Source organism: Orcinus orca, chromosome 3 (genome assembly GCF_937001465.1).
Source record: "Orcinus orca chromosome 3, mOrcOrc1.1, whole genome shotgun sequence".
Classification (NCBI taxonomy): domain Eukaryota; kingdom Metazoa; phylum Chordata; class Mammalia; order Artiodactyla; family Delphinidae; genus Orcinus; species Orcinus orca.
This window is the reverse complement of record NC_064561.1, coordinates 142,461,404-142,483,505: the sequence shown is the minus strand read 5'-3', so window position 1 is coordinate 142,483,505 and position 22,102 is coordinate 142,461,404. Positions and strand designations below refer to the sequence as shown.

The window sequence follows — 22,102 nt, the reverse complement described above, 5'->3', positions numbered from 1 at the left end:
AGGCAACAAAAGCAAAAATAAACAAATGGGACTACATCAAACTAAAAGGCTTCTGCACAGTAAAGGAAACCATTAATGAAATGAACAGGCAACCTACAAAATGGGAGAAAATGTTTGCAAATCATATATTGGATAAGGAGTTAATAACCAAAATATATAAACAACTCATATAACTCAATAGCAAGAAAACAAACAATTCAATTAAAAAATGGGGGCTTCGGGCTTCCCTGGTGGCTCAGTGGTTGAAAGTCTGCCTGTCAATGCAGGGGACACGGGTTCGAGCCCTGGTCTGGGAAGATCCCACATGCCGCGGAGCAGCTAGGCCCGTGAGCCACAATTACTGAGCCTGTGCGTCTGGAGCCTGTGCTCCGCAACAGGAGAGGCCGCGATAGTGAGAGGCCTGCGCACCGTGATGAAGAGTGGCCCCCACTTGCCGCAACTAGAGAAAGCCCTCGCACAGAAACGAAGACCCAACACAGCCATAAATAAATAAAATTAAAAAAAAAAAATGGGGGCTTCCCTGGTGGCGCAGTGGTTGAGAGTCTGCCTGCCGATGCAGGGGACATGGGTTCGTGCCCCGGTCTGGGAAGATCCCACATGCTGCGGAGCGGCTAGGCCCGCGAGCCCTGCCGCTGAGCCTGCGTGTCCAGAGCCTGTGCTCCACAACGGAAGAGGCCACAACAGTGAGAGGCCTGCATACCGCAAAAAAAAAAAAAAAAAAAGGTCAGAGGACTAAATACGGGCATACCTTGGAGATATTTTGGATTTGGTTACAGACCACTGCAATAAAGTGAATATTACAATAAAGGAAGTCACATGAATTTTTTGGTTTCCCAGTGCATATTAAAGTTACATTTACAATATATTTAGTATATTAAGTGTGCAATAGCATTATGTCTAAAAAATACATACCTTAATTAAAAATACTTTATTGCTAAAAAATGTCAAAAATCATAGATCACCGTAACAATATAATAATAATGAAAAAGTTTGAAGATTGTGAGAACTTCTCAAATGTGACACAGAGATATGAAGTGAGCAAATGCTATTGGAAAAATGGTGCTGAAAGACTTGCTCAATGCAGGGTTGCCACAAACCTTCAATTTGCAAGAAAACGCAATATCTGCAAAGTGCAATAAAATGAGGTATGCCTATAGGCTGTTATCCAAAGAAGACATACAAATGGCCAACAGGTACATGTAAAGGTGATCAATATCACTAATTATCAGGGGAACACAAATCAAAAACAATGATAGTGCTTGCTTTGGCAGCACATATACTAAAATTGGAACAATACAGGGGCTTCCCCAGTGGTGCAGTGGTTAAGAATCCGCCTGCCAATGCAGGGGACAGGGGTTCAATCCCTGGTCTGGGAAGATACCACATGCCGCAGAGCAACTAAGCCTGTGTGCCACAACTACTGAGCCTGCGTTCTAGAGCCCATGAGCCACAACTACTGAGCCTGCATGCTGCAACTACTGAAGCCCGCATGCCTAGAGCCTGTGCTCCACAACAAGAGAAGCCACTACAATGAGAAGCCTGCACACCGCAACGAAGAGTAGCCCCCACTCGCCGCAACTAGAGAAAGCCCGAGCGCAGCAACAAAGACCCAACACAGCCAAAAAAAAAAAAAAAAAGAAAAAGAAAAAGAAAACTGGAACAATACAGAAAATATGAGCATGGCCCCTGCACAGGATGACAACACAATTCGCGAAGCATTCCATATTTTTTCAGTATCCTGTAATAAGCCATAATGGAAAAGAATATGAAAAAGAAGAAATAGGTGCGTGTTTGTGTGTAACTGAATCACTTTACTATATACCAGAAATTAACACAGCACTGTAAAACTATACTACAATAAAAAATTAAAAACAAAAGCAAAACAATGATATATCACACCTGTTAGAATGGCTATCATCAAAAAGATAAGAGATAACAAGTGTTCTTAAGGATGTGGAGAAAAGGGAACCGTGGTATATTGTTGGTGGGAACGGAAATTGGTGCAGCCACTATGGAGAATGGGATGGTGGTTGCTCAAAAATTTTTAAATAGAACTACCATATGACCCAGAAATCGCACTTCTGGGTATATATCCAAAGGACTATCTTTTTTTTTTTTTTTTTTTTTTTTTGGCGGTACGCGGGCCTCTCACTGTTGTGGCCCCTCCCGTTGCGGAGCACAGGCTCCGGACGCACAGGCTCAGCAGCCATGGCTCACGGGCCCAGCCGCTCCGCGGCATGTGGGATCTTCCCGGACCGGGGCACGAACCCGTGTCCCCTGCATCGGCAGGCGGACTCTCAACCACTGCACCACCAGGGAAGCCCCAAAGGACTATCTTGAAGAGACATCTGCATTATGTTCACAGCAGCATTATTTACAATAGCCAGGATATAGAAACAACCTATAAGTCCATCAACAGATGAATGGATTAAGATGTGGTAAATATATACAATGAAATATTATTCAGCCATGAGAAAGAAGGAAATCTTGCCATTTGTGACATGAATGGACCTTGAGGGCATTATGCTAAGTGAAATAAGTCAGACAGAAAAAGACAAATAGTGTATGATATCACTTATATGTGGAATTTTAAAAAGCTAAATTCATAGAAACAGAAACCAGAATCCTGGTTATCAGAGGCTGGGGAGGTAGGGGAAATGGGGATATATTGGTCAAAGAGTACAAACTTCCAGTTATAAAATGAATAAGTTCTGGGGATCCAATGTATAGCATCATGATTATAGTTAATAATACTGCATTACTTGAAAGTTGCTAAGAAAGTAAATCTTAAATGTTCTCACCACAAAAAAGAAACGGAAATTATGTGATGGAGATGTTATCTAGTGCTATGGTGGTAATCGTTTTGCAATATATAAGTGTATCAAATATGTTGTACACCTTAAACTTACACAGTGTTATATGTTAATTATATCTCAGTAAAGCTGGGGGAAAAAAGAGTTCAAAGTAAGGGAGCTGGAAAGAAAATTTTATATAAATAAATAAATATATATATGAAATCAACATCTTTCTTATATATCTATAATTGGTTAGAAGATATAAAGAGAAATTAAAGAAGTCCATTCACAATAATAAAACAAGCATACATATTGTTAAATACTGTTAAAGGTATTCCTAGGCCATAACTAGGAATAACATTAACATGACAAATTTATATTAAAATATTATAAAACTTCACTGTGGCAGCCATGTAAATGTACTACTCCGATATCCAAGTGAGAACCTGATGCAAGGCATGCAGTGAGCTGATAAAACTCCAGCTGCAGCCTCTTTGGGCTGTGCTGACCTAATCAAGAAGTCACATTTTCCCTGGGCAGCTCCTAGCCAACGACTGAGCAAAGCAGAGTACTTGGGCCTGACCACTTTTGCCCAACCCTAGACTCCTCTGCAGGCAATCTTTGACAGAGCTTCACATTGGGTTGGCTAAGACTTTCTTAATCTATTCCTACCCAATCCTCCTTCTTTCCTTTTCTCCTTTTGTAGATTTGAGCTACAATATTGTCTGATGTAGCTACCTACTCCTGCTTGCCCTCCTCTTTCACAAATGCTCCCCTGCAAAATTTCTTATACTTCTAACTCCATTTTGATGGCTGCTTACAGATATTGGAAGTTGTTTAAGAAAGCAGACAGTGAGATGGGATTTGGGCATGGGATCAGTCATCACCCATCTCTGAATTACCATGTCAGCAATGCTTTAGCGATATCCCAAGGTTCTAACAGTGTTTTCACTATCATTGCTTTTCTACACATTCTATTGATTCAGAGGCTACAGCACCTCTGACCTCAACTTACCTTTTATGAGGGTGGTATCTGACTGCAGCAGCTCCATTATGAATCCTATTTTTAGGCAGGGAATTATAGGACTACTCTTCCTCTACCCTATTAACCTAGGGACACAGAAGCCTAACTCTTAGTTCAGCCAATCCCAAATAAGGGAGAAGGAGGGTCTCATAGCCAACCAGAGTTATTTCTAGCTTAAAATAGAAGACTCTTCATGATCTGGCCTTTGCCTCTTTATCCGTGTCTCCTATTACTTCACTAATAAGTATTCTTTCACTTCAGCCATACAAATTCTTGTAATTTCCTAAATGGGTCATGGTATCTCAGGCCTTAACTGTTTCTTAAACATATCGATCCCATGACCTGGCATAAACCCATTCCTCCAATTCTTCATTTAAAGAACTCCTTTTGGCCTTAAAATACTCTTATTTAGAACACTTCTCTGATTCCTAATTCTTATTTACATGCAATTCCTCTATACTACTATGTCTCTTGTGTATCTTCATACTGTGATCATTAATTCACAAAGCAGTCTTACAGCTCAACTGCAAGCTCCCGAACGGCAGTGGGCCATGTCTTTTTGGACAATGCATGACATAATTAGAGGCGTTCATTTATTTTCATAATAAAGGACTCTTGGCCACGAAAGTGGTCAACATTCTACTTTAAATGGCTCTTCAGAATGATTTTGCTTTTTGCTAAGATTTACTAGTTTTCGATAAGCTCTTTTCAATTTAGCTGATCTTTCCTGTCTTTTGGAGCGCTCAACATCTATTACTTCTAAGATGCCTCGTGAAGCAACTTGTTAGTTGATTCTTCTCTAATTAAGGCAGGTGATACCACTGTTGTTTCTAACTTGTCAAATTAGAGTGAGTGAATATCCAGATTTTTCCAATTAACCAACAAAAACTCTCTGAGTAAATTTCTTGAAAACCTAAGATTATCTTTAACAGCTCTATTGAGATATAATTTACATATCTTTCACCCGTTTAAAGTGTACAGTTAAAAGTTTTTAGAATATTCCCAGAGTTGTACAACCATCACCACAATACCTTACTCCTTTCTATTGCCAAATAATATTCCATTGTACGGATATACCACATTTATTTATCCATTCATCAGTGATCGATATTTGGATTGTTTCCACCTTTTGACTACTATGAATATTGCTGCTATGAACATTCGTGTACAAGTTTTTGTATGAAAAATATGTCTTTTAAAGAACCCAGACATTTATACCATGATCAATGTGTAGTAAATTAAAGAAGACAGATTCCTTCACAAAGTGGTTTTAAAGAAGCCCCAAACCTCCAATCATTCTCAAACTGCCTACTTTATTCCTCTGAGAAGTCATATTAAGAAAGGAAGTAAGCAGAGGGGGAGAAGATAATTGAATACATAAGACAGGTACTTAGAAAGTAAAAAGAACTCCTATAAATCAATATGAAAGAAATAGAAAATGGGCAAAAGACTTGAAAAGGCACTTGACAAAAGAGGAAATCCAAATTGGCAATGAACATATAAAAAGGTGTTAACTTCATTAGCCATCAGGGAAATGCAAATTAAAAGCACAATACCACTACACAACCACCAGCAAGGCTAGATGAAAAAGAAAACTGAAGTGTTGATTGATGAAGACATGGAACGGACTAGAACACTCAAACACTGCTGTTATGGACGTAAATTGGTACAACCATTTTGGAAAGCTGACTGGCAATATCTGTAAAAGTAGAATATATGCATACCCTTTGACCTACCAATTCCACTCCTAGGTTTATACTCAAGAGAAAGCAGGCATATATGTTCACCAAAAGATATGTAAGAGAATGAAGAGTGCTACAATAAACATAATGGTCGCAAATTGGAGACTACTCAAACGTCCCTTAATAGGAAAAAGATAAATTGTGGTATAGTTATAAAATGAAATACTAATGAGAATGAATAAAATACACACAACAATATGGCTCAATATCACAATATAATGTTGATTGGAAGAAGCCAGACACAAAAGAATACGTACTGTATATTCCAATTATAGTCAGTCAAAAAACAGACAAAATTAATCTTTGGGGTTAGAAGTTAGAACAGGTGGTTATCTCTGCAGGGAGACAGCAATTGGTAGGGAGAATGAGAGGGACTTCTGGGGTGCTAGTAATTTCTGGTTTTGATCTGGGTGCTGGTTATCTGGTTTGTTCAGTTTGTGAAAATTTTGTGAGACTTTACTTTCTGAAAATACCTTTATTGTACTCTAACAGTTGAATGAGAGTATGGTGGGATTTAGAATTTTAAGTTAAAATAATTTATTCTGAGACCTTTGATGATACTACTATTGTCTTCTAACTTTCAGAGTTGTTGTTAAAACGGCTGATACTATTCTGATTCCAGACCTTTTGTACAGACTTGTTCTTTGTCCCTGAAAGCCCTTCTCTTTATCCCTCGTGTTGTAAAATTTCATAATGAGCTTTGGTGTGGGTCTTATTCACAATGCTGGGCATTTTGGGCCCTTACATCTAGAAACACATGCTCTTCAGTTCTGGGGAAATTTCTTAAATTATTTCTTTGATAATTTCCTCACCTTCATTTCCTTTCTTCTCTATGAAACTATTTTTAGCTGGATATTGGGCCACCTGAATTAATTATCTGTTTTCTCATCTTTTCTGTCCTATTTTTTTCCTTCCTCTCTCCCTCCCTCCCTCCCTCTTTCTCTCCCTCCCTTCCTTCCTTCTTTCTAACCATCCATCCATCTGTCCATCCATCCACCCATCCGTAATCTCTAGTCTTTTGGGGAAGTTAGCTTTATCTTCCAAATTTTCTTTGAATTCTTAATTTCTATTACATATTTTATTTCCAAGATCAACTCCCCATTTTTCCTTCCTTGCTTGGCATCTAAATATTGTTTCATGGATATCACTGTCTTTTGTTACTTTGAGGATGTAATTTTTTGGAATTTTGCTTTTGTTCCTTCTTATTATTTTTCCCTTTAAATTCCCTTTTAATCTTTCTTTCTTTTTTAAAAATATTTATTTATTTATTTGGTTGTGCCGGGTCTTCGTTGCAGCAGGCAGGCTCATTAGTTGTGGCATGCGAACTCTTGGTTGCGGCATGCATGTGGGATCTAGTTTCCTGACCAGGGATAGAACCCAGAACCCCTGCATTGGGAGCATGGAGTCTTAACCACTGCACCACCAGGGAGGTCCCCTTTTTTATCTTTCTTGTTTTATTTTTATGTAAGAGGTTTTCCACAAATATCTAGTGCTCTTTGTATGTATGTTTATATTTAAAAGTGAAGCACTAAAAAAATGCATACTTAGTGGACATCTAAATGGTCTGATACAAGCAAGGTACCTGCCATTTCTTTGGTAGAATCCGAATATCTGAGACTCTAGGTCTTTCCTCTTAGGCTTAGTTTCTCCTGAGAAGAATCCTCTATTACCCTATTCTATCAGCATTTTGGAAACCAAGGAATAAAGAAAAGAGAATTGGAGGGGTAGACGGTGGGGTATGGCCTCACCATTCAGCATATATGCTTTCACTTAACCTGTTTTCAGACTAGAGGCTTATTCCTACCCTTTTGCTGTATCTGGCAAACCCGAGTCCAGAGAGTATCTGATTTAGTTTCTTCCATCTCTTGCTAGGTTGAAGAGGGAAAGGGGATGGATTATAGCTAATTATTCCTGACATAAACCTTCAAAGAATTCTCCCATTTTAAGCCCTTCTCCTTACCCTTGCTTTCAGAGTTAACCAGTTTTCTCCAAACACTCAGGCTTTCAAGAATTGTGTAGTTCAAACTGGCCTCCTCTCTACAGGTACTTACATTTCAGCTTTCTCTGCTTTGCTGTCAGTTACCAACCACGTATCAGTTTTCGAGCTTCTAAAAATCTGTTGCTCTCTCTCATTTGCTATTGTCTCTTCTATAGAGCCTCTTTGTGTTTGTTTTTTACATTTATTTTTTTAACGTAAATGTTTTAATGGGATTTAGAAAGGAGTGGATATAAACACATTTACTCTTAATAATTATTTATTGAGCACTCATTATATGCCAGAAGTATTATAGGCCTTGGGGACACAATAGTAATAGAGAAGTGTAAAAAACAAAAAAAACATTTTTCTCAGAGAGGTAACATTCTAGTTAAGGGAGACAGATACACAGGTAAAAAAAATAATACAGGTATTTCTTACCATCTGAACTTTCACTACTCGAATTCAAGAACCAAAAAGATTCGGAAACAGTTCTAGGTAAGTCTCTTGTTATCTTAACATCTGCTACTTTTTATCTTAAACTCAGGAGCTAAGTTGATTAGAATAACAGATATGCCTCAATATTCCAACTAGTCAGAATCAAGAACTTAATAGATTTAGACGACCAGGGATACCTGCATGTAAGAGTTGGTAGTGATGAGGGCTCTAAAGAAAATAAGGAACAAGAAGGAGGTGTGAGAATGGGCAGGAAGTCAGGGAAGACCTCTCTAACGATACCAGCCGTGTAGATACCTGAGAAAAAGACAACAATGTTTCATGTACAGGGAATCCTAAGTGCAAAAATTCTCAGCTAGGAGTGTGCTTGGCATCTTTGTGGAACAGCAAGGAAGACAGTGTGGTTGGAATGGACTGAATGAGTGGAAAAGTAATAGGGGATGAAATAAAAGAGGAAGCCAGGAGTCAGATCATATAGGGCCTGTGGACTATGATAAAGACTTGCCTTTATTCTAAATGAGTTGGGAAACCATTAGAGGCTTTTGAAGGTTGTTTCAAAAACACCACTCCAGGGCTTCCCTGGTGGCGCAGTGGTTGAGACTCCGCCTGCCGATGCTAGGGGACACGGGTTCGTGCCCCGATCCGGGAAGATCCCACATGCCGTGGAGCGGCTGGGCCCGTGAGCCATGGCCGCTGAGCCTGCTCGTCCGGAGCCTGTGCTCCGCAACGGGAGAGGCCACAACTGTCCACATATATTTATCACTGATATGTTCTAAATAAGTCTCTGAAATTCTAGGGGTATGTTTCCTCAGAGAGTCTAGAGAATGAGTTCTTGATTTTTCAATTGCATTGTGACTTTAACTCCCAAGTAGAAATGACAAAGGGTACTTGGTTATCCCTAACTGCAAGAAAACCACAGTAATTTCAACTGTACTCCTGTTTTTAGCTTAACAGCATTAATAAAAGTGTTCATCATAAAATCTACCAATACTTCTTTTATAGTAACAATAGTTAACTGAAGATCACATTATTGTAATTTATTAATTCTTTACTTGGGACAAATAGCTCACCTGGGACAAAAAATTCTGTTGGCGTAAACCAATGAAACTCCAAATGAAATCCCAAGTGAATAGCCTTCAAGGTGACAAGAAAAATCAAGTAGAGAACGGACACTGTGCCTGTAAGGAAAAATTCAGAAACCGTTTATCCACTTTGTTTTACAGACTATTTCAAAATCAGGTTTTGTTTCTACATTCTCAGCATAGTTTGGAAAATTATTACCTTTGTCGTTTATGCCCACTAAAACCCAGGTAAGATCTAAAGAACAGAAACAAGCTATGTCAGATATCAAAAAACAAAGCAAAAAACTATGTAGTAGGCCTAAGAAGAACTTATGACCTGAGTTTAGTGGAAGATACATGCAGAGAGTCCATTATAAAATTGTAAGGTTACATAGGAGAGAAAAAACAACCTGAAACTGACTCTTATTCTTTGTATTGAAAGTATTAGAGGGGAATTCCCTGGCGGTCCAGTGGTTAGGACTTCTCGCTTTCATTGCTGAGAGCGCAGGTTCAATTGCTGGTCGGGGAACTTCAAGATCCCGCAAGCTGTATGGCGTGGCCAAAAAATAAAGAAATAAATGAAAAATTTTTAAATGAAAAGGAATGGGTAAAATTAACTTAAAAAAAAAGTATTAGAGACAGTCAATAAGTTGGAAAAGTCTGTCAAAATATTTAGTATAAGAAAGAAAAAAGAAAGAAAAGTAGTAAATGTGGATCATAAACTTACTTGAGAAAGGCAATAAGCCACATAATCCATGAACAATCTGATCTACTATCTAGATGAAGTTTTGATTGAGCAGGACTACTTGCTAGATGGAAAGATTCCAGATTCCATTCACTGTGTAAATGACCACTTTATGTAGGGTAAAGTGGGCATTCAGAATTTCAGGATTTTTTAGTAGTCTAGATGTTAGAGGATTTAAGGAATTAAGTCCAGTCATTATGGAGTAGAGTCAAGAAATCCAGAAAGGTTTCTAGAGGAATTAGATTCTAATTTCTCTAAAGAAGCTTTATATAGTTTTAAAAGGGAAAGTACCAAGAAAAAGGGCAAAAGGAAAATATCCTTAAGGAGGTAGAGAATAATTAACCTGGTTAGAAGCCTAGTGATTGTTTTGCCCAACTGAGCAAATTCTTCTATAAGTTTACATGCTAACTTTTAAAGATCTGTTCCATGGGAAAGTCGGCAAGCAAATCAGGAAACCACAAATGAGCTATATAAGCTCTACTGTGGGTTTGGAGGTTAGCTGATTCAGAAAGGATGAATACAAGAGGCTAAAGCTTATATGACCACAACTCTTCATTTTCCGTGTGTGTCTGTGGTAGTCAGTCTTACAGTGAATCCTGTTGTGAGGCAGAGGTATAGAGAAATATCCTTACCTCCTCCTTTGGTCTTCTGAAAACCCAAAGCCACCTCCTTGATGTGATGAGTAATCTAATTATTTCATACTCTAGGCCGCCTACCAAGAGGTCAGAACTATAGGGAGGAGGTGAAATCCTATTATCTATTTAAGTTATCAATTCTTTATGAATGATATCCTTGTCTTTAGTTAACCAGATCTGCGCTTTCATAGGGGTTCCTTTTCTAAAACAGGTCTCACAAAAAGAAGTCTGTTCCTTTAAGGAGGCAATAGTGTTCTAAGAAAGAAAAAGCACAGAGGAAGAGAGAAGCAGAATAAACCTAAGGAGCTTCAGCTAGAGAACAATATCCCAGGTTGAAAGTCAAGCGATAATTTTGTGCTATACTCTTAAATAGATACTGTAGGAAAAAAATATTTCATAACCTCCCTTAGTAAGTTCTAATATTTCCAACCCTTAGAATTGAGAATTCCTAAATTATCCCCTTTGGATCTCTCCTGCTGAAATCTTACTCTACTTCCTCTAGCTGTTCTCTTAGAGGAAATGAGGAATAGCTGTTCAGTAAGGATAGAATGGAAACCACAGCAACTCATCCTTTTTTCTCTTTTTTTTAATTTGGTTGAACCGGGTCTTAGCTGTGGGAGTTGGGCTCCTTAGCTGCAGCTTGAGGGTTACTTAGTTTTGGCATGCAAACTCTCAGTTGCAGCATGCATGTGGGACCTAGTTCCCTGACCAGGGATCAAACCCAGGCCCCCTGCACTAGGAGCGTGGAGTCTTATCCACACTGTGCCACCAGGTAAGTCCTTTTTTTTTTTTTAATGCACCCAGCAACTCATCTTAAAAAGGGACTTGGACTTGAAATGGTCATCTATATTTTTCTTTTTTTTTTAAAGATGTCTTTTGATATGGACCATTTTTAAAGTCTTTATTGAATTTGTTACAATACTGCTTCTGTTTTATGTTTTGGTCTTTTTGGCTGCGAGGCATGTGGGATCTTAGCTCCCCCACTAGGGACTGAACCTGCTCCCCCTGCACTGGAAGGTGAAGTCTTAACCACTGGACTGCCAGGGAAGAGCCCATCTATATTTTTCTCTCTTCCAAACTCCATAAAGAAAACCAAAAAGCAGGGTAACATATGCATGAACAAATTAAACATAGATGAACAGGCCTGGAAGGTAAGTATTGATATTTCCCCAGTCAGACCATATTTCCACAGAATCCAGCATGTATTCTACTACACAGAGGCTCTATAACACAGTGCCTTGGCTTACCTAGGATATTAAATTTTGAAAAAAATGAAGGAGATTTGAAATTAAGCAGTGGCAGGAGGAGTCCCATGAGGTAAAAGGGCACTGTCTTGGACTTATTCCACCACTTTTCAAACTGCTGGAGTCCCGAGTCATTGGTGTAGAAAATCATAGAGCCATTGTCAGGATGGTCACCACTCCTGGCGCTTGGACAAATCACTGCAATAGGGAAGCAACAGATTAGAGAAGGCAACAAAGAACAGAAAATGACTACCCCCAAGACTGACACTTGTTCTGCCAACCTCAATTTTTACCATGAATGCTAAGTTTCTTCTTTCTGGAAAAAAATAGAGGGTTATATTTAGATATATTAGGAACCCTTTTTATTTATTTTTATTATTTATTTTTATTGAAATATAGTTGATTTACAGTGTTGTGTTAGTTTCAGGTATACAACAATGCGATTCAGTTATTTATATATTTATATATTCTTTTTCAGATTCTTTTCCATAATAGGTTATTAGAAGATATTGAATACAGTTCCCTGAGCTTTACAGTAGGTTCTTGTTATCTATTTTCTATATACTTATATTAGAAACCTTTTACCTATAAATAATTAAAGGTAGGAGAATGTTAGAAAATTTTGAGGTATAGCCTTAATTTCTACTTGAAATTATAAAATTATCCTACCAAATATCCTTTGGTCCCATTGCTAGAGAGAAAATACTGGGTTGGATGATATTTGATCCTATTTGTATAATAATATAAGAAATATCATACAGGTAATTGTTCACTGTGCTAATAACCCACACAAAGGCCAAAGAACAGGTTTCTTCTAACAATAAACAAAATCTCTGGGTTTGGAATAAAAAGTGGACACCATCAAAACATCTGCCATGGTATTGCCAAAATCTAATTATTGCTTATAGCTTAAGAATCTTGAATTCCAGCAATCCACAGTAACTGTCCTGGACGTTTATCACAACTTGTAGCAGCTTAAGAGCCCAGATGATATCCAGAGAACTGGGAAGCGAGTAAAACGTATTTTTCCTAACACTGATCTTCTGTTAGCAGAGAGAATACAAATCATGCTCACTGTTTCTAGTTTCGTAATAGTACTTTTTCTAATAATCAGCTCTTTGTAAAGAATGTTTAATGCTAGTGAAAAATGCTGACAATTTTATTCTCTATCCGTTATTTCGCATACCACAAAACCAAACAATTTTCTTTCACCTTTTTTCTTAGTACTTTAACATGCACATTTTTCTTCTATGCTCTGGAGAGAAGTAAATTAACTTTAATTTTTGTGCTAATAACTGTGCTAATAATTACAGTGGTAAAGAGCACAGGCTATGGAAGTATATTGACTGAATAAAGAATCTCGACTCTGTCACTTAATAGTTATGTAACCTTGGGCAAGTCACTAACTTCTCTGTACCTTGGTTTCTGCATAGAAAATGAGAGAAAAGATCTACCTTATGGAGTTGCTGTAAAATATTTAGAACAATGCCTGCACACAGTAAGTATCCAATAAATGTGAGCTGTAATTTTAAATATTAACTGAGACGGATTGTTTCATACTCTATTTAATACACTGTTCAAAATAAACCAAAGAATCAAGAAGTGCTACTATCAACATATCACTATGCAAACTAAACTGACTTTGCTGATGGTGCTCTCCAAATTATCACTGTAATTGTGATATTTATGAACTCAACAATGAACTCTAGTGAAGAAATCCTATTAGATATTAATAAACTAGTTTTATCAATAGATATCAGAATAGCTATAGTAAAATGAATTTCTCTTTTAAGACAAGTATGTTACTTGGTCTTTTGAAAATTCTGAGGTAAGGAACAGGGTGCAAGAGATATATGTTTAAATTATACTAAAATACTTTAGTATAATTATTGAAAAGTGTGTATGTGTGTGTTCACAGAAATAAAAGCTGATACTTCACTCATTTTCTAGTGTTAATAAATGACAGGTTAATCAGTTTAATCAAGGGGTAAAATAAGACACTGAATAGAAAACATGGGAATGTACGCTTTATGAGAGGAGAAACTCTTGTCTGTCCATTATATCCCAGAGCCTAGAACAGTTCCTCACAGGTAATAGGCTTAATAAATATGCATTGAATGAATTGTCCTCTTAGTGATCAATGTGTACCTCCATCAAAATGCTATGAATTCAGTAGCATCTCTGAAACTTAAACACATAAAAGCTTTAGGTGATGTTAGTTACACTGTTAACCAGGTTATGTTATCTTTTCTATTCACTCTTCCTATGACTGCCATATTGGATAAACCCATAGGCCACAAACGTTTATTTTTAATAAATTAATTAACAGAAACTTTTCTAAGAAATTAAGGGTTTTTTTGGACAAATCTTTAATTTATTTTTCTGTATTTACTAACCTTGGTTCATTATTAGGAAATTTAGGCCACAGATTTGTATATCTTAAATATTACTAACTAAAACAATAAATATCTAAAACTAAGTTAACAAACTGAGAACTATGGTTCTAGACTTCCAAAACAATTAGCAGTGATATAGGTTCTTCAAAGTGTGTATTGATCATAGGCAAATATGGATACTATAGATGTGAGCTATAACTGTGGATTGAATAATATGAACTAAATATTGTTTAGCTCACATTAACACAAAATTTTGTGGAGTATTTTTCTTTTTTTTAAACATACTGATTGCCAACAACTTAATAGTGCCTTACTTAACATAATGATTTTATGCTGGTCATTTACCTAAAATAAAGTTATAGGTTCTACCTTAAAGCATTTTTGAAGCGAGGTGATGAATAAAGAAACAAGCCAAACTTTCAATTCCAAACTACTTACCAGGGTTGCTATCGTTGGTGCTCAGTATTGCATCTGTGTCATTAATGTGATGAATAAAGTCTAAAAATTAAGGGGAAAATATAGTTTAATACTGAATGAAAGATGCTAAATCAGTCACCCTCTAAAGTCTTTTACTTATAAAAATCTTTTAAGATCTACTGTGTGGTAATATTACCTAGTACACTGAACAAAGGCTACTTCACTGTTAACATAGCTTTACCTTCTTCAGCTTTCTCTACTTACAGGAACAATGTCATTGGTGTCACAGTCCCACTGTGTTTTACATGATTGAAGATTTTTTTAAAAAGCTACTCACAAGGCTGAATTTAGTTAAAAGCCCTGGAATAAAGACAGTGTGCACAATTTTTTTACCTATACGGACACTAATTTATATAAGTGTAGTTACATCTTCTATAATAAAGTTCTAAAGTCTGCAAAAGGGGTAAAGCCAGTACTCATAACAGCTGAGTTTATCTGGAAAAACACTTAAAGTTTTTACAAAGTATAGGACGTGCTATTATAAACTGAAGGCTATATAGTAATTATTGCTCACAAGCACCATTAAGTAATACTAAAAGAAGTAGCAAAACAAAAAGCTAATGCAGATACCTGAGCATTCATATCATTCTACAGTGAATGACAGAATGGGTAAAGAATATGTTTTTACTTGCCTGAGGGAATTTACTTTATTCTCTTTGATGTTAACCTTTTATAACCTTAGTAAGCATTAATAAAAGTAATGTAAAACTTAAAAATAGGATGATAAAAAATGCTGGAGTAAGTTAAATATGTGAATTATTCATTCCATTGTACATTAAATATGTGAATTATATTGTAAGTTATATAAAAGTAAGTTAAATATGTGAATTATTCATCTCCACTGTAAAGTAAGTTAAATATGTGAATTATTCATCTCCATTGTATGCCTCTCAAGATAGAATGAAAGAAGTAGTCTAGTGCTCTAGGTTTTTACAGTTATCTCCAGGGCTTATTAGTGATTTAAGATAGGAAGTTATGAATCTTTAAGGAATTCCTGGTGCCAAAGACTTACATAACGCTAGTAAAACCTTGATACCAAGTATACTGGGTTGAACTGTATTCTCCCCAAATCTATGTCCATCGGGAAACTCAGAATGTGACCATATTTGGAAACAGACTCTATGTAGAGATAATCAAGTTAACATTAGGTTATACTGGATTAGGATAGGCCCTAAATTTAGTGACTGGTGTCTTTAATAAGAACAGGAAATTTTGGACACAGAGACACTGAGGGGAGATGGCCATGTGAAGGCAGAAGCCGAAACTGGAGTGATACACCTACAACTCAAGGAATACCAAAGACTGCCAGCAGTCGATCATCAGAAACTAGAAAGAGGCAAGAAAGGCTTCTTCCCTAAAGGCTTCAGAGGGAGCAGAGAGCCCTACAGATACTTTGATTTTGGACTTCTATTTTCCAGGACTGTGGGAGAGAACAAATTTCTCTTGTTTTAAGCCAAACAGTTCATGGTAATTTGTTACAGCAGCCCTAGTACATCAAGGCTCAATGAGGACAGTATGAGAAAGAAAAACTCTAGGCCACTATCTCTTATGAAGAGACACAAAAGTTCTAAATAAAATATTACTCCCACTCCTCCCAAAAGTAAACTGAATCCAGTAAGAAAATTTAAAATAAACATCATGACTTACAAACTAATTTAAGTTTGTCCCAGAATATAAGTATGATTTAAATATTATAAAATGTATTCACTTAATTATCCACATTAACAATTTAAAGGAGAAAAGCTTTACAATCATTTCAAGAGATGTAGATTAAGTATTTAATAAAATCCAGCACACATTAATAAAAATGCTTAAGAAAACAATAGGCTAGAACATCTCTGAATTACTAAAGGGTACAACCCTTTGATCCTACAACTAATGCAATATATAATGGTGAAACATTAGAAAGATTTCCTCAGGAACAATATAAGGATGTCTACCAGCACTGCATCCATACAACTTTACAGTTTAAAAAAAGATAAATATATCTAGATGTATATATATGTAAACATATATACATGTGTGTGCATGTGCCTGTGTGTATATATGTACATATTAAATATAAATGTATGCATACAGATATGAATCATTCAAAAAATAATAACTAGAGAGGAAGAACTTTTCACTATTCATGGATGACATAACTACCTAAATAGAAAATCAAAAGTGAATCTACAAAATTATAAGCAATAAGAGTTCAACACATTTACTAGATTCAAGATAAATATTAAAAATTTAATTAGGTTCTTTTATTATAACAGCAACAAATAACCTGAATATTTTATAATTAAAAACTATATCATGAGAAGCAAGAAAAACTACAATTCTGCAGCCTGTGGAAGGAAAACCACATTCACAGAAAGATAGACAAACGAAAAGGCAGAGGACTATGTAACAGATGAAGGAACAAGAAAAACCCTCAGAAAAACAACTAAATGAAGTGGAGATAAGCAACCTTCCAGAAAAAGAACTCAGAATAATGATAGTGAAGATGATCCAGGAGCTTGAAAAAAGAATGGAGGCAAAGATCGAGAAAATGCAAGAAATGTTTAACAAAGACCTAGAAAAAGTGAAGAACAAACACCTAGAAGAATTAAAGAACAAACAGAGAGGAACAATACAATAACTGAAATGAAAAATATACTAGAAGGAATCAATAGCAGAATAACTAAGGCAGAAGAATGGCAAGTGACCTGGAAGAGAGAATGGTGGAGTTCACTGCCACGGAAGAGAATAAAGAAAAAAGAATGAAAAGAAATGAAGACAGCCTAAGAAACCTCTGGGACAACATTAAATGCAACAACATTCACATTATAGGAGTCCCAGAAGAAGAAAGAGAGAAAGGACCCTAGAAAATATTTGAAGAGATTACAGTCGAAAACTTCCCTAACATGGAAAGGAAACAGCCCCCAAGTCCAGGAAGTGCAGAGAGTCCCAGACAGGATAACCACAAGGAGAAACATGCCAAGACACATAGTAATCAAATTGACAAAAATTAAAGACAAAGAAAAATTATTAAAAGCAACTAGGGAAAAATGACAACATACAAGGGAACTCCCATAACGTTAACAGCTGATTTCTCAGTAGAAACTCTACCAGCTAGAATGGAGTGGCACGTTGTATTTAAAGTGATGAAAGGGAAGAACCTACAACCAAGATTACTCTACCCAGCAAGGATCTCATTCAGATTGACAGAGAAATCAAAAGCTTTACAGACAAGCAGAAGCTGAGATAATTCAGCACCACAAAATCAACTCTCCAACAAATGCTAAAGGAACTTCTCTAACTGGGAAACACAAGACAAGACAGGGACTTACAAAAACAAACCCAAAACAATTGAGAAAATGGTAATAGGAACATACATATTTGATAATTACTTTAAATGTGAATGGATTAAATGCTCCAACCGAAAACACAGGCTTGCTGAATGGATACAAAAACAAGACCCATATATATGGTATCTACAAGAGACCCACTTCAGACCTAGGGACACATACAGACTGAAAGCGAGGGGATGCAAAAAGATATTCCATGCAAATGGAAATCAAAACAAAGCTGGAGTAGCAATACTCATACTAGATAAAATAGACTTTAAAATAAAGAATGTTGGGCTTCCCTGGTGGCGCAGTGGTTGAGAGTCCACCTGCCGATGCAGGGGACACAGGTTCATGCCCCGGTCCAGGAATATCCCACATGCCGTGAAGCAGCTAGGCCCGTGAGCTATGGCCACTGAGCCTGCGCGTCTGGAGCATGTGCTCCGCAATGGGAGAGGCCACAACAGTGTGAGGCCCACGTACCGCAAAAAAAAAAAAATAAAAAAAATAAAGAATGTTACAAGAGACAAGGAAGGACACTACATAATGATCAAGGGATCAATTCAAGAAGAAGATATAACAATTATAAATATATATGCAACCAACAGAGGAGGACCTCAATACATAAGGCAAATGCTAACAGCTATAAAAGATGAAATCGACAGCAACACAATCATAGTGGGGGACTTTAACACCTCACTTACACCAATGGACAGATCATCCAGACAGAAAATTAATAAGGAAACACAAGCTTTAAATGACAAAGTAGGCCACATAGATTTAATTGACATTTATAGTACATTCCATCCGAAAACAGCAGATTACACTTTGTTCTCAAGTGCACACGGAACACTCTCCAGGACAGATCACATCTTGGGTCACAGATCAAGCCGCAGTAAATTTAAGAAAATTGAAATCACATCAAGCATCTTTTCCAACCACAACGTTGTGAGATTAGAAATAAATTATAGGGAAAAAAAACGTAAAAAACACAAACAGGACGTCCCTGGTGGTGCAGTGGTTAACAATCTGTCTGGCAATGCAGGAGACACAGGTTCGAGCCCTGGTCTGGGAAGATCCCACGTGCCACGGAGCAACTAACCCATGAGCCACAACTACTGAGCCTGCGCTCTAGAGCCCATGAGCCACAACTACTGAGCCTCTGTGCCACAACTACTGAGTCTGCGCTCTAGAGCACGTGCTATGTGACAAGAGAAGCCACCGCAATAGGAAGCCTGTGCACTGCAATGAAGAGTAGTCCCTGCTCTCCGCAACTAGAGAAAGCCTGCGCACAGCTATGAAAACCCAATGCTGCCAAAAATAAATAAATTAAATAAATAAATTAAAAAGAAAAAACACAAACACATGGAGGCTAAACAATACGTTACTAAAAAACCAAGAGATCACTAAAGAAACCAAAGAGAAAATCAAAAAATACCTAGAGACAAATGACAATGAAAACACGATGGCCCCAAAACCTATGGGATACAGCAAGAGCAGTTCTAAGAGGGAAGTTTATAGCACTACAATCCTACCTCAAGAAACAACAAAAATCTCAAACAATCTAACCTTACACCTAAAAGAACCAGAGAAAGAAGAACAAACAAAATCCAAAATCAGTAGAAGAAATCATAAAGATCAGAGCAGAAATAAATGAATAGAAACAAAGAAAACAATAGCAAAGATAAATGAAACTAAAAGCTGGTTTTTTGAGAAGATAAACAAAATTGATAAACCTTTAGCCAGACTCATCAAGAAAAAGAGGGAGAGGACTCAAATCAATAAAATTAGAAATGAAAATGGAGAAGTTACAATGTACACCACAGAAATACAAAGCATCATAAGAGACTACTACAAACAACTCTATGCCAATAAAATGGACAACCTGGAAGAAATGGACAAATTCTTAGAAAAGTATAACCTTCCAAGACTGAACCAGGAAGAAATAGAAATATGAACAGACCAAGCACAAGTAATGAAATTGGAACTGTGATTAAAAATCTTGCAACAAACAAAACTCCAGGACCATATGGCTTCACAGATGAATTCTATCAAACATTTAGAGAAGAGCTAACACCCATCCTTCTCAAACTCTTCCAAAAAATTGCAGAGGAAGGAACACTCCCAAACTCATTCTACGAGGCCACCATCACTCTGATACCAAAACCAGACAGAGATACTACAAAAAAAGAAAATTACAGACCAATATCACTGATGAATATAGATACAAAAATCCTCAACAAAATGCTAGCAAACAGAATCCAACAACACATTAAAAGGATCATACACCATGATCAAGTGGGATTTATCCCAGGGATGCAAGGATTCTTGCATTAATATGCAAATTAATCAATGGGATACATCATATTAACAAATTGAAGAATAAAAGCCATATGATCATCTCAATACATGCACAAAAAGCTTTTGACAAAATTCAACATCCATTTATGATAAAAACTCTCCAGAAAGTGGGCACAGAGGAAACCTACCTCAACATAATAAAGGCCATATATGACAAACCCACAGCAAACATCATTCTCAATGGTGAAAAACTGAAGGCATTTCCTCTAACATCAGGAACAAGACAAGGATGTCCACTCTCGCCACTATTATTCAACATAGTTTTGGATGTCCTAGCCATGATAATCAGAGAAGAAAAAGAAATAAAAGGAATACAAATTGGAAAAGAAGAAGTAAAACTGTCACTGTTTGCAGATGACATGATACTATACATAGAGAATCCTAAAGATGTCACCAGAAAACTACTAGAGCTAATCAATGAATTTGGTAAAGTTGCAGGATACAAAATTAATGCACAGAAATCTCTTGCATTCCTATACACTAATAATGAGAAATCTGAAAGAGAAATTAAGGAAACACTCCCATTTACCACTACAACAAAAAGAATAAAATACCTAGGAATAAACCTACCTAAGGAGACAAAAGACCTGTAGGCAGAAAACTAAAAGACACTGATGAAAGAAATTAAAGATGATACAAACAGATGGAGAGATATACCATGTTCTTGGATTGGAAGAATCAACACTGTGAAAATGACTCTACTACCCAAATCAATCTACAGATTCAATGCAATCCCTATCAAACTACCACTGGCATTTTTCACAGAACTAGAACAAAAAATTTCACAATTTGTATGGAAACACAAAGATCCCGAATAGCCAAAGCAATCTTAAGAACAAAAAACGGAGCTGGAGGAATCAAGCTCCCTGACTTCAGACTATACTACAAAGCTACAGCAATCAAGATAGTATGGTACTGGCAGAAAAACAGAAATACAGATCAATGGAACAGGACAGAAAGCCCAGAGATAAACCCACGCACATATGGTCACCTTATCTTTCATAAAGGAGGCAACAGTATACAATGGAGAAAAGACAGCCTCTTCAATAAGTGGTGCTGGGAAAACTGGACAGCTACATGTAAAAGAATGAAATTAGAACACTCCCTAACACTATACATAAAAATAAACTCAAAATGAATTAAAGACCTAAATGTAAGGCCAGACACTATAACACTCTTAGAAGAAAACATAGGCAGAACACTCTATGACATATATCACAGCAAGATCCTTTTGACTCACCTCCTAGAGAAATGGAAATAAAAACAAAAATAAACAAATTGGACCTAATGAAACTTCAAAGCTTTTGCACAGCAAAGGAAACCATAAACAAGATGAAGAGACAACCCTCAGAATGGGAGAAAATATTTGCAAATGAAGCAAGTGACAAAGGATTAATCTCCAAAATTTACAAGCAGCTCATGCAGCTCAATATCAAAAAAACAAACAACCCAATCCAAAAATGGGCAGAAGACCTAAATAGACATTTCTCCAAAGAAGATATGCAGATTGTCAACAAACACATAAAAGGATGCTCAACATCACTAATCATTAGAGAACTACAAATCAAAACTACAGTGAGATATTACCTCACACCAGTCAGAATGGCCATCATCAAAAAATCTACAAACAATAAATGCTGGAGAGGGGGTGGAGAAAGGGGAACCTTCTTGCACTGTTGGTGGGAATGTAAATTGATACAGCCACTATGGAGAACAGTATGGAGGTTCCTAAAAAAACTAAAAATAGAACTACCATACAACCCAGAATCCCACTACTAGGTATATACCCTGAGAAAACCATAATTCAAAAAGAGTCATGTACCACAATGTTCACTGCAGGTCTATTTACAATGGCCAAGATATGGAAGCAACCTAAG

General features: G+C 36.8%; 1 protein-coding gene and 1 pseudogene across 25 annotated transcripts in view; one reads left to right on the top strand and one right to left on the bottom strand.

Annotated features, from left to right (window-relative positions):
- The window catches only part of SLC38A9 (solute carrier family 38 member 9), a 137,478-nt gene that overhangs the window by 63,924 nt on the left and 51,452 nt on the right, over positions 1–22,102 (bottom strand). For all 25 annotated transcript variants that reach the window (XR_004486147.2, XR_007476420.1, XR_007476421.1 and 22 more), the window contains 3 exons: positions 14,512–14,571; positions 11,681–11,875; positions 9,063–9,170 (listed from right to left, as the gene is read on the bottom strand). Coding sequence is in view for 7 of the 25 variants with exons in the window: in XM_004275147.4 (XP_004275195.1) it covers positions 9,063–9,170; positions 11,681–11,875; positions 14,512–14,571 (363 nt within the window). In the remaining 18 variants the exon portion in view is untranslated. The remainder of the gene's footprint in view (positions 1–9,062; positions 9,171–11,680; positions 11,876–14,511; positions 14,572–22,102) is intronic.
- Positions 1,645–1,730, top strand: LOC117203433 (uncharacterized; annotated as a pseudogene).